Source organism: Saimiri boliviensis, chromosome 17, assembly GCF_048565385.1.
Source record: "Saimiri boliviensis isolate mSaiBol1 chromosome 17, mSaiBol1.pri, whole genome shotgun sequence".
Taxonomy (NCBI): Eukaryota; Metazoa; Chordata; class Mammalia; order Primates; family Cebidae; genus Saimiri; species Saimiri boliviensis.
Genome location: NC_133465.1, coordinates 6444716 through 6457177, shown reverse-complemented (window position 1 = coordinate 6457177; position 12462 = coordinate 6444716). Strand labels below are relative to the sequence as shown.

The window sequence follows — 12462 nt, the reverse complement described above, 5'->3', positions numbered from 1 at the left end:
CGCCTGTAATCCCAGCATTTTGGAAGGCCAATGTGGGCAGATCATGAGGTCAGGAGTTTGAGACCAGCCTGGCCAAGATGGTGAAACCCCGACTCTACTAAAAATACAAAAATTAGCCATGCATGGTGGTGGGCACCTGTAATCTCGGCTACTTGGGAGACTGAGGCAGGAGAATTGCATGCACCTGGGAGGCGGAGATTGCAGTGAGCCAAGATTGTGCCACTGCACTCCAGCCTGGGTAACAGAGCAAGAATATCTCAAAAAAAAAGGAGAAAAGGCCGGTTGGGATGGCTCACGCCTATAATCCCAGCACTTTGGGAGGCTGAGGTGGGTGGATTACCTGAGGTTGGGAGTTAAGACCAGCCTGACCAAGATGGAGAAACCCCGTTGCAAAGCCCCAGTTTCTGGTTCTGTTCAATGGGAACTGAAAAAAAATAACCACCACCCACCTTCCTTCTCTGTCAAGAAGGTGTGAAGTAAGCTAGCGTTTGGGCAGGCCCTAGGAAAAGCCAAAGTGCTTTACAGAAAGAGATGTTTGGCCAAGTGCAGTGGCTCACACCTGTAATCCCAGCACTTTGGGAGGCCAAGGCAGATGGATCGCTAGAGGTCAAGAGTTCAAGACCAGCCTGGCCAACATGGGGAAACACTGTCTCTACTAAAAATATAAAAAATTAGCCAGGTGTGATGATGCACACTTGTAATCCCAGCTGCTCCAGAGGCTGAGGCAGGAGAATTGCTTGAACCCGGGTGGCAGAGGCTGTAGTGAGCTGAGATCATGCCACTGCACTCCAGCCTGAGCTGAGCTAGGACCCCGTCTCTCTCTCTCTCTCTTTTTTTTTTTAGTTCAAACTCATTTCCCTTTTACTAAAGTACAGGTTACCATTACATGGCTTGGTACTCAATAAAGGAAAACTTAATCAAATAAGGTAATATGTTACCATCAGTATTTCCAGGTGACTGTTTACACTCAAGTAGCAATATGAATAAATCCTCAATAAATCCTTGGAAAGCCCATCCATGGGGTTTACACTTTGTCAAGGCCCAGTTCCTCCGGAGTGGAGATTTCCAGTTCATTTAAAGTTAGCCTAGGTTCCTGGATGACATAGGGGTAGATTTCCTTATGAGGTCCTGCTTTGTCCTTAACAGCCTCTAGGATGCGAACTGTACTAGCAAAATCATTTAACCGTCTGCATGCCCGCAAAGCAGCATCAATGATTTTGGGCTCTGAGGACCCTGTCACTGTTCGCCTGTCACTGATTCATTACATTGTGTTGCTCTTACATATTAAAATTTAGACCAATAATTAAATTCCAATTCTTTTACAGCAATAAGAGTCAGGCAAAAGTCACTCTTTTTTTATTTTATTTTTATTTTTGAGACAGAGTATCACTCTTGTTGCCCAGGCTGGAGTGCAATGGCACCATCTCAGCTCACTGCAACCTCCACCTCCTGGGTTTAAGCGATTCTCCTGTCTCAGCCTCCCAAGTAGCTGGGATTACAGGCATGCGCCACCATACCTGGCTAATTTTTCATATTTTTAGTAGAGACAGGGTTTCACTATGTTGGTCAGGCTAGTCTCGAACTCCTGACCTCAAGTAGTCTGTCCACCTTGGCCTCCCAAAGTGTTGGGATTACAGGCATGGGCCACCACACCCAGCCCAGAAGTCACCCTTTCTCACAAAATGATGCCACATATATTTAATTGGTGAAGAACTAACTTGGTCGTGGAGATGTCAAACTGCCTAAGCAAGTACAGTACATAATACAAATTACAATCTGGAGTGGAAATATGCAAACAGTGCTATTAATGACTAAGTAACATATTAATGACTAATCTCAATCATATTTCATTGAGTCCGGCATAACTGCTTAGAAAAATTTTGTTAGCAGTTAAAATTATGTTTCAACATATGTATACAACCATGCATCATTGATATAAATCAACAAAGGTTCTTCTCTTTTAACATTTTTCAAATTAGTTTCTAAACACCCCAACTCATCTTTAACAGTACAACCCCTATTTTCTAGACACCAATTTATTGTACTTACTGATTTGGATCTGATCCATAATCCACCAGAACATCAACTAATTTCATAAGGCCCAATAATGCTGCAACAAAAAGTGGTGTTTGCCCCAAGGAGTTGACTGCATCAACACAAATTCCTGCAAAGAAAATACCAGAATCAATGCAAATATCAGTAATTTTCCTAAGATGGAACTGGGTAGGGAGAGGAGAGGGAATTAAATGTCTTTATAGTGTACTTTTATATATTGCTGTGAGCCTTAAAAAAAAAATTTTAAAAAGAAGACCTTCATTAGTTGCACATAGATACACTGGAAGGCAACCTGTGTTTATTCATCAAAAATATTTACAGAAAGTTGTATTGAAGCATTTATTTCACCATACTTTGGTATATTATAACATGGATTAAAATGTTCTCAGTCATGGGAAGGGATAGAGAGGGACTAATGATACTGTGTTTGTTGGGAGAAAGGCTGTAACATAAGAAGAGCTCACTGGAATACAAATCCTCCCCTAAAAAATAAAGTATAGCCAGGCGCGGTGGCTCAAGCCTGTAATCCCAGCACTTTGGGAGGCCGAGGCGGGTGGATCACGAGGTCAAGAGATCGAGACCAACCTGGTTAACATGGTGAAACCCAGTCTCTACTAAAAATACAAAAAAAAAAAATTAGCTGGGCATGGTGGTGCGTGCCTATAATCCCAGCTACTCAGGAGGCTGAGGAAGGAGAATTGCCTGAACCCAGGAGGCGGAGGTTGCGGTGAGCCGAGATCGCGCCATTGCACTCCAGCCTGGGTAACAAGAGCGAAACTCCGTCTCAAAAAAAAAAAAAAAAAAAAAAAGTATAAAGATTAATTCAACAAGGGAAAAACAAAACACACAAAACAGACCAATTTCCAGTACAATCAAACAATGAATCCGGGAATAATTAAAAGGAACTGGAAACAAAAAGCCAAAGAAATAACAACCAAAACCAGGTAGAAGGAAAAGAAAAGAGTAAGTAGATGTGAAACACGCCTTTCCTACCGAGAAGAAATTCATTCTCCAGAACACCAAAAACCACCATAACACATAAAAATCATAACTCCCCAAATCTGGCCAAGTGCTGTGGCTCACACCTATAACCCCAGAACTTTAAAAAGCCAAGGCAGGTGAATTAGGTAAAACCAAAAGCCAAGACAGGTGAATTACGTAAAACCAAAAGCTTAAGACCATCCTAACCAACGTAGGCAAAACCATCTGTTTACCAAATCTACAAAAATCAGCAGAATGCCGCTATGCACCTGTAACCCCAACCACTCAAGACTAAAACAGAACAATACCGCTTAGGTGCAGGATACACCCGCACCACGTTAAATGCTGAAAACTAAAGATTACTCACTTTCCAAACATCCCACCAATACTTCACATAGTAATTGCTTACTTGATAAGCACAACTGTAGCTAACCTTAATACAGAAATAAAAGCGGAAACCACTCAGACTGTGTCCTCTCCCTCTAACTCTCCCAAAGGAAGAGAAGAACGATCATCAACGGCAGATGACAGTTGCAAAACCGCAACATCAAAAGCCAACCTCACGCTCAGGAGAGGACACTGTACCTCCTCCTCGTGGTTTCCGGTGCTCTACACGTTCAGAGAAACTTCTCTAGTAACATACTATAGAAATGATCCCTGAAAGTATAGTCTTAGCTTTCGTTGCTCTGCCTTCCCAACGCGGAAGAAACTCATACACATTTTGCTAATGATGAGTTTTTTGTAGTCACCATTATCTACGGAGAATACTGATATATGTTTTTCTAAAAACCATCTTTCTATTACCAAGGTTCGACAAAGCCTTTAAAATAAGCTCAAAATTTCGAAGATACCTTAGGCACTCATGCTAATTAACATATGATAGCAAAACAGCCAATCACTCGCCAGTTACTTCCTAACCCTGCCCCACTTTCGCTACACGTAACACTGACGACTATAGAGCGCGCGGAGCGCCAGAAACTGTCAGGGACACACCTCGGTTGGGGCTGAAGATCCGAAGCCGGGAATCCCTTGAGGAAAAACTAAAGCGTAAGTGACAATTCAAAACCAGAGTATATCTGCATAGCACACCCTATCAAATTTTATCCTGTGATCAAAATTCCAGACAGGTAAATATTTTTAAATATTTTAGATTTCTTCCCCCAAAACCAGGGAGGTTTTATTCTACATGGCATTGCTGTGTTTATTTTTTGGGACCGGGTCTCGCTCTGTCTCCCAGTCTGGCCTTGAACTCCTGGGCTCAAGCGACCCTCCAACATCAGCCTTCCAAAATGTTGGGATTACAGGTATGAGCCACCACACCCGGCCATTGCTGTGTTTAACCAAGCAGGACAATACATTCCTCTGGTTTAAGCTTCGGTAGCTTCCCATTTCTTGAGGTAGAGACAAAACTTCTCTATATACTTATGTGAGATAATATTTTAAATGGCCCATTTTCAAGGAATAATAAATCTAAGTACTGGCAGCCAGCCTGCAAATGTAACTAACCACACAGCTCATGCACCTAGAAGTTCATAATAAGCAAACAGAATGTAGAGGAGGGGTCAGCCCATAAAAGGGAAAAAGTTACATTATTGGGAAACTGAAACTTAAGGAAGGGGACAGGGTATAACCTTATTAGGGTGATACTGAAACTTAGGTGACATCCGGGAAGATTGTAACCTCATAGTTACAACCAATGAGGAACTGGGGGAGGGACTTGTATGCTAGGAAATAAATTATACCAGACACCGAATCTTGCAAGACCCTTATTAGAAGTCTAACTTTCAAGGCCGGACATGGTGGCTCATGCCTGTAATCCCAGCCTGGCCACCGTGGTGAAATCCTGTCTACTAAAAGCACAAAAATTAGCTGGGCATGGTGGTGCACACCTATAGTGCTACTCCGGAGGCTGACAGAATTGCTTCAACCTGGAAGGTGGATGTTGCAGGGAGCCAAGATTGTACCACTGTACTCCAGCCTGGGCAACAGAGTGAGACTCTGTTGCCCAAAAAAAAAAAAAAAAAAAAAAAAAAAAAGGAGGCAAAGCCAAAAAGTAGGCAAGAGATTAGAGAAAAACCTGGAAGAAATGGGTCATAGTGACAAGGAAGGTTAAGAGTTTCAAAAAGGATCAGTCAATAGTATCAAAGCCTGAGACACCTAGTAAGAAGACACTGGGCTGGGTGTGGGGGCTCAGGCCTGTAATCTTAGCACTTTGGGAGGCTGAGGCCAGGAGTTCAAGACCAGCCTGGTCAACATGGTGAAACCCTGTCTCTACTAAAAATACAAACACAAAAATTACCCAGGCTTGGTGGCACATGCCTGTAATGCCAGCTACTTGGGAAGCTGAGGCAGGATTGAACCTGAGAGGCAGTCATTACAGTAAGCTGAGATGATGCCACTGCACTCCAATCTGGGCAACAGAGTAAGACCATGTCTCAAAAAAAAAAAAAAAAAAAGAGGAAGAAACAGTATTCTTGGTGAGAGCAGTGCTAGTGGGTTCACATGTCTTACTGCTCAGGGCTTGCTGTGTTATATTTGCAGTATGTCTGTGTCCTCTACCAGACTGTCTCTCCTACACCAGAGAGTAGGAACTGACAAATATATCTCCCCTACCTTCAGTGCCTTGTTCACTTACCTGCCCAACACAAGCCAGACTAAGAGTAGAGAAGAACAGCAGAGAACCAGCAAAAGGACAATTCTGCATGCATCTCTCAGAGTTATGCATGTCATGAGGGCAGGGCACTAACCTGTTCAGGGCACCTCTTTGAAGATATTTGTATAGTGAACTTTGGAAGATAGATAGTATCTACATTCAGAGCAAAGTGAATACATGCTTACCATCCAGTATAATAAAAATAATATCTCCAACCAGGCACGGTGGCTCACGCCTGTAATCCCAGCATTCTGGGAAGCTGAGACAGGTAGATCACCTGAGGTCAGGAGTTCGAGACCAGCCTGGCCAACATGATAAAACTCTGCCTCTATTAAAACTACAAAAATTAACTGGGCATGGTGGAGGGCGCCTGTAAACCCAGCTACTCAGGAGGCTGAGGCAGGAGAATCGCTTGAACCCAGGAGGTGGAGGTTGCAGTGAGCTGAGATTGCACCATTGCACTCCAGCCTGGGTTGACAGAGCAAAACTCTGTCTAAAAAAAAAAAGTTAAAAGGAAAAAATGTTGATATTCTTGCTATTGCTATTGCTATGAGTAATAAACCATCATTCATCTATGACCCCAAGAGAAGGGTCATCTATACACCTGTAACAGTCTAATTTATCAAATCTCAAACTATTCATAGTTATTGAAAGGAAGAAATTACAGTCAAGGAGGCAAAAAATTAAATCAACTAAGGACTTCAAGGGGTTCTCTCTCTCTCTCTCTCTTTTTTTTTAAAGATAGAGTCTCACTCTGTTGCCCAGGCTGGAGTGCAGTGGCAAGACCTTGGCTCACTGCAACCTCTGCCTCCCAGTTTCAAGTGATTCTTCTGCCTCAGCTTCCTGAGTAACTGGGATTAATGGCACGCAACTCAGCCTCCCACGTAGCTGGGATTACAGGCGCCCACCACCATGCCCAGCTAATTTTTATATTTTGAATAGAGACAGGGTTTCACCATGTTGACCAGGCTGGTCTCAAACTTCTGAACTCAAGTGACCTGCCTGCCTAGGCCTCCCAAAGTGCTGGGATGACAGGTGTAAGCCACTGTGCCTGGCCCTCCAAGGGCTTCTCTAGGGATCAGAAAACACTTAGGGGAGGCACTGAGCAACAATCTTGAGGGGATACAGGTGGCAGGAAAGAAAAATAGGTGAAAACCTCTGTCCCTACAACTTAAACAAATACGCCCTTTGGAGATTTCCTAATAAAAAATAACACTTACTCATTCAACAAATAATTATTTTAGGCCAGCAATGTACACATGTTGTGGCTGCCATAAAGGTAACTAAAAACAGTTCCACAGGAAGTAACCAGAGGCAGCTATGACATGGTACAAAGACTGACCAAAGAAGTTAAAAGACATGGATTCAAATATTGAAGTCCTAATACCACCCTCATTAGCCCAGGGCCTCCAGATGGGTCAGTCACCTAACCCATCACTGTTTTGTAGATGGAGAAATGGGGAGAGGTCAAGCAATTTGCCAGAGGTCACAAAGCAGTCTGGTTCTAAAGTCCATGCACTATACCACTATCTCTGTAACATTGTGAAATATTTATTTGGAGCTGGACACGGAGGCTCAACGCCTGTAATCCCAGCACTGTAGGAGGCAGAAGTGGGTGGATCACTTGAGGTCAGGAGTTTCAGACTAGCCTGGCCAACACGGTGAAACCCCAACTCTACTAAAAATACAAAAATTAGTTGGGCATGGTGGTGGGCACCTGTAATTCCAGCTACTTGGGAGGCTGAGGCACAAGAATCACTTGAAGCCAGGGGGCGGAGGTTGCAGCGAGTGTGCCACTGTGTTCCAGCCTGGGTGACAGAGCAAGACGCTGTCTCAAAAAATAAATAAATATACATATATATTTGGTCTTTGTGCCTGTTTCTTGACATAGAGCGTCTAAAACTCTTTGAACCTCTGGAATGATGAGTAGCTTTTGTGCTGATTGTGGCTAGCGGCTATGACCACCCAGATAGCATCAGGATGACAGCTGGTCAGTGGAAAGACCAAAGCATGAGAGGGTTGGGACTCTTAGCCCCGCCCCCCAACCTTTGGAGATGGGAGAGGGGCTGAAGGTTAAATTGATTACCAATGGCCAGTAACTTAATCTACCATGCCTACATAATGAAGTTTCCATAAAAACCCAAAAGGACTGAGTTGGGAAGCTTCTGAATAGCTGAACATGGAGAGGTTCCTGGAGGGTGACCCACGGAGGGCATGTAACTTCCAAGCCTTTTCCCACATGCCTTGCTCTAGACATCTCTTCCATCTGGCTGTTCATCTGTATCTTTTCTAATATTTTTACAATAAATGGGTAAACATAAGTAAAGTGTTTCCCTGAGTTCTATGAGCCACTCTAGCAAATTAATCAAACCTGGGGAGTGGGCTTTAGGAACACCCAATGTATAGTCAGTTGTAAGAAGTATAGGTTACAACATTGCTTTCGACTGGCATCTGAAGTTGGGGGGCAGACCTGTGGCACTGAGCTTTAACCCAGGAGGTGGAGGTTGCAGTGAGCTGAGATTGGGCCACTGCACTCTAGCCTGGGTGACAGAGTGAGAGAGACTTTGTCACAAAAAAAGAAAGAAAGAAAACCAGCACACCACCAAAAGGCTAACTTTAAATTGCATTTTACTAAAGATCTTTAAGTGATTAAGAAAAAAGATTACTAAAAAAATCTTTTAAGTGTTGAAGAAAACTTTTTTTTTTTCAGACAGAATCTCATTCTGTTGCCTAGGCTGCAGAGCAGTGGTGCCATCAGGGCTTACTGCAGCCTTGAACTCTGAGAAACTCAAGCCATCCTCCCACCGAAGCCTCTTGAGTAGCTGGGACTACAGGCACTCGCCACCATGCTGGCCTACTTTTAAATATTTTTTATAGAGCTAGGGTATGGATACATTGCCCAGGCTGGTCTCAAACTCCTGACCTCAAGTGAACCTCCCACCTCCACCTCCTAAGGTGATGGGATTACAGATGTGGGCCACCACACCTGGCAAGAAAATATTAAAAGCACATTAACTCAGAATGTAGGCTCCAATTCCATTGCTCAAAATGCAGAACATGGCAAATGCTTGAAATGTAGGTCAGACAGGTACTGTCGTTATGTGGAGAGCAACACTACAGAAATCCTATTCCCAACACCTAAATGCAGGCTGCTATTGGACAACCAAATCACCTCATTAAAACTCAACACAAAATTGGCCGTATGCGGTAGCTCACTCAGCCTGTAATCCCAGCACTTTGGAAAGCCGAGGTGGGTGGAATACTTGAGGTCAGGAATTCCAGACCAACCTAACCAACATGGAGAAACCCTGTCTCTATTAAAACATACAGAAATTAGAAATTAAGCAGGCGTGGTGGCTGGTGCCTATAGTACCAGCTACCAGGAAAGCTAAGGCAGCAAATTCGCTTGAACCTGGGAAACGGAGGTAGCAGTGAGCCGAGTTGGGCAACTGCATTCCAGCCTTAGACGACAAAGAAAGGCTCCGTCTCAAAAAAGGAAAAGGGGCCGGGCGCGGTGGCTCAAGCCTGTAATCCCAGCACTTTGGGAGGCCGAGGCGGGTGGATCACAAGGTCGAGAGATCGAGACCAACCTGGTCAACATGGTGAAACCCCATCTCTACTAAAAATACAAAAAATTAGCTGGGCATGGTGGCGCGTGCCTATAATCCCAGCTACTCAGGAGGCTGAGGCAGGAGAATTGCCTGAACCCAGGAGGCGGAGGTTGCGGTGAGCCGAGATCGTGCCATTGCACTCCAGCCTGGGTAACAAGAGCGAAACTCCGTCTCAAAAAAAAAAAAAAAAAAGGAAAAGGGAAAATTTAAGGAATAATTAACGTAAACACAAAAGTACTAGAATGACGAATTGTCTGAAAAGCTTTGTCTGCCATTCAACCAACAAATAAACTATTCAGATGCATCCTCACCCTTACTCTCCCAGAGAGAAAGAATGGCAAGTAACGGCTACAGTAAAGCTCCATGGCACAGAGCCTATAAGGCCGGTTGCGTCGCCAGGAGGCCGGACACACCCACCCACTCTGCACTGGGTACCTGACTCTGCACCCGGCACCCACCTCTGCACTTGGCACTGGCCACTGCTCCTGGCACCTGGCTCTGCACATGGCTCCCCTGGAAGGCCTTGGTTGATGCAACCTTGGCCAGCTTTTGCATTAGAGAAACCCGCCCAAAAACCCAACAACCAATAGCAGCCCACCCCGTCCCAATGCCTCTCCCCTGAACCCAATCAGAGAATCAGGGCACCCAGCTGTTGCTCGTTCCTCATAGCCATAAAAACCCCAGCCCCAGAAAGTCTGGGCTGACTTCTCTGGCCCCCTTTCCCCGGGACATAGAGCTAAATAAATTGGCATTTAATTTTCTCATATTGGACTCAGTTTCCTCATTTTAAACTCGGCAATAAACCTCACAGGATCTCCTTACAGAGGCGGCTGCAGGATCAAGAGAAAACACTGCACCTCCGCGGTTTTCAGTGCTCTGCACATTCAAAGAAACTCCAATAGTAGAAAACTATAGAAACAATCTCTGAAAGTATAGGCTTGGTGGTCTGACTGCTGCCTCTGCTTGGTCTACAGCGGTCACACACTTTACATGATGGCGCATTTTGTTTGATTTTTGGTTAGGTTATTTGCCCTTTTCAGATATATTATACGTTAAATATTAGCTAATAATTGATCCAGGTAAACACAAAAAAGTCCTAAACACGACTTTCATTTGTAAATTTCCAAAAACTTTTCAAAGCGCCAAAAGGCTTTATTAACATACAGCTTCTCAGCAGCCAACCACACTCTGCGTTCTCTGCTGGCATGGCTCTCTCCTGATCTCAAGCCAGCCACGATTACTCCGCCCAAGAGCCAGTCTCCACCCACTAACCACTAAGTCAAGCTATTCTTGTTGCAGGTCAATGCGGAGGTCCTCTTGTCTACCAGGGATCGGCTGACTTGGAGAGACCTGGTTTCCTTTTCCTCGAAAAAGAAGCAGACGGAGAGATGAAAGAAACACACACACTAGGAGTGCAGGCCGAGCGCGGTGGCGCACGCCTGTAATCCCACCACCACTTTGGTAGGCCGAGGTGGGCAAATCACTTGGGGTCAGGAGGTTGTTGGGCAACACGGTAAAACCCCGTCTCTACTAAAAAAAATACAAAAATTAGCCGAGCATGGTGGTGTCCGGCGCCTGTAATCTCAGCTACTCCGGAGCCTGAGGAGGAGAATGGCTTGAACCCTGGAGGTGGAGGTTGCAGTGAGCCGAGACTGTGCCACTTAACTCCAGCCTCGGTGACCGAGCGAGACTCTGTCTGGGGAGAAAAAAAAAAAAGTCCAAAAGACTTACTGGATGAAAATTAAAAAAAAGAAGAAGAAATAGAGATAGGCCAAGTTTTTGAGACGGAATCTCACTGTTGCTCAGGCTGGAGTACAGTGGCATGGTCTCTGCTCACTGCAATCTCCACCTCCTGGATTCAAGCGGTTCTCCTGCCTCAGCCTCTCCAGTAGCTAATTTTGTATTTTTAGTAGAGACAGGGTTTCACCATGTTGGCCGGGCTGTTCTCGAATTCCTGACCTCAAGTGATCTGCCCGCCTCTGCCTCCCAAAGTGCTGGGATTACAGGCATGATCCACCTCACCCGACCTGTTGTACACTTCTAACTCCACATAATGATAATCATAACCATGATGGCTTACTGGGTGACTACTAAGTGATAGATGTTTTAATCCATTATCTCATTTTATCATCTAAACAACTGAAGGAGAATAGTTCTTTCTCTTTTCATAGATGCTGGGTATAGCATCTGTCACACTGCTGAAGGAACCGCAGCTGGAACCTAAGCCTGTCTGGCGCTAAATCAAGTCCCTGTTCTTTCTGGTAAGCTGAAGAGGTCTTCAGAAGGTCCAGACTCCAATCAAATCCATTTCTCTAATGAAGCATTAAATACATCATCTCTCAAAGTTCAGTCTGAATGACTCATCTTCCTGACTTCTAAACCCCTGAGGAAGCCTACCCGTTTCCTTTAGGAAAAGTTAGCCCCAATTTCTCCTCAATAAACACATCTCAGATATGATAATGTGGAACTGTTTTAATCACTTAACTTCTTGTTGTAAATTTCATGCCAGGAAGCACAGGATCACATGGACATTCGCATGGCACAGTGTTCTAATCAACCACACTTTGAATTGCATTATAGCAGCATCACAAATATGAACATCAGGTTGTAAAGATGCTTAGCAGTCAGTCATCTCATTCAATCACCTCTCCTAATAGGATCTCCTCACAGACAGCTCTCTTTAGAGACAGCCAAATGCTCCATACTTAATTTTTTTCAGAAAAAGGGACAGTGGTGGGGTAATCTGGCCAGGTCTGGGACTTATCTTTTGGTTTCAAAGCAGTTCCATACACACACACACACACACACACACACACACATACACACACACACACACACACACACACACACACATATATATATATATACCTATATATATATATATACCTATATATGTGTGGGTTTTTTTTTGGTGGGGGGATGGAGTTTTGCTCTTGTTCCCCAGGCCAGAATACAATGGCACGATCTGGGCTCACTGCAACTTCTGCCTCCCAGGTTCAAGCCATTCTCCTGCCTCAGCCTCCCGCCCAGCATATTTTTAATTTATCAAGTACTATCCAGTCACTTTCATCTGAGGGTCTTATCTCTTGTCTGAGCCTTTCTATATCTGTCTTCCATTCTCCATTCCTCCAATCTTTCTGGCCTCCTCTGAGCAGTTTCTCT

General features: G+C 44.4%; 1 protein-coding gene, 1 long non-coding RNA gene, 1 other non-coding gene and 1 pseudogene across 4 annotated transcripts in view; 1 reads left to right on the top strand and 3 right to left on the bottom strand.

Moving 5' to 3' along the window:
* The window catches only part of TEX14 (testis expressed 14, intercellular bridge forming factor), an 87768-nt gene that overhangs the window by 69053 nt on the left and 6253 nt on the right, over positions 1–12462 (bottom strand). The window contains exons 1-2 of one of the 2 annotated variants that reach the window (XM_074388092.1): positions 3404–3734; positions 2050–2164 (exon numbers count right to left, since the gene is read on the bottom strand). In XM_074388092.1, the coding sequence (XP_074244193.1) occupies positions 2050–2096 (47 nt within the window). In that variant the 5' untranslated portion in view covers positions 2097–2164; positions 3404–3734. Of the gene's footprint in view, positions 1–2049; positions 2165–3403; positions 3735–12462 lie in introns of those variants that run through there. The other variant, XM_074388091.1, reaches the window with a different exon arrangement.
* On the bottom strand, positions 3494–3709 carry LOC120367100 (small nucleolar RNA U3). Its single transcript, XR_005581584.1, has one exon. It is a non-coding gene; the product is annotated as a small nucleolar RNA U3 (small nucleolar RNA).
* On the top strand, positions 3994–11760 carry LOC141581782 (uncharacterized). Its single transcript, XR_012514513.1, has 3 exons — positions 3994–4083; positions 10600–10771; positions 11472–11760. It is a non-coding gene; the product is annotated as an uncharacterized LOC141581782 (long non-coding RNA).
* Positions 10103–10240, bottom strand: LOC120366933 (small nucleolar RNA U3; annotated as a pseudogene).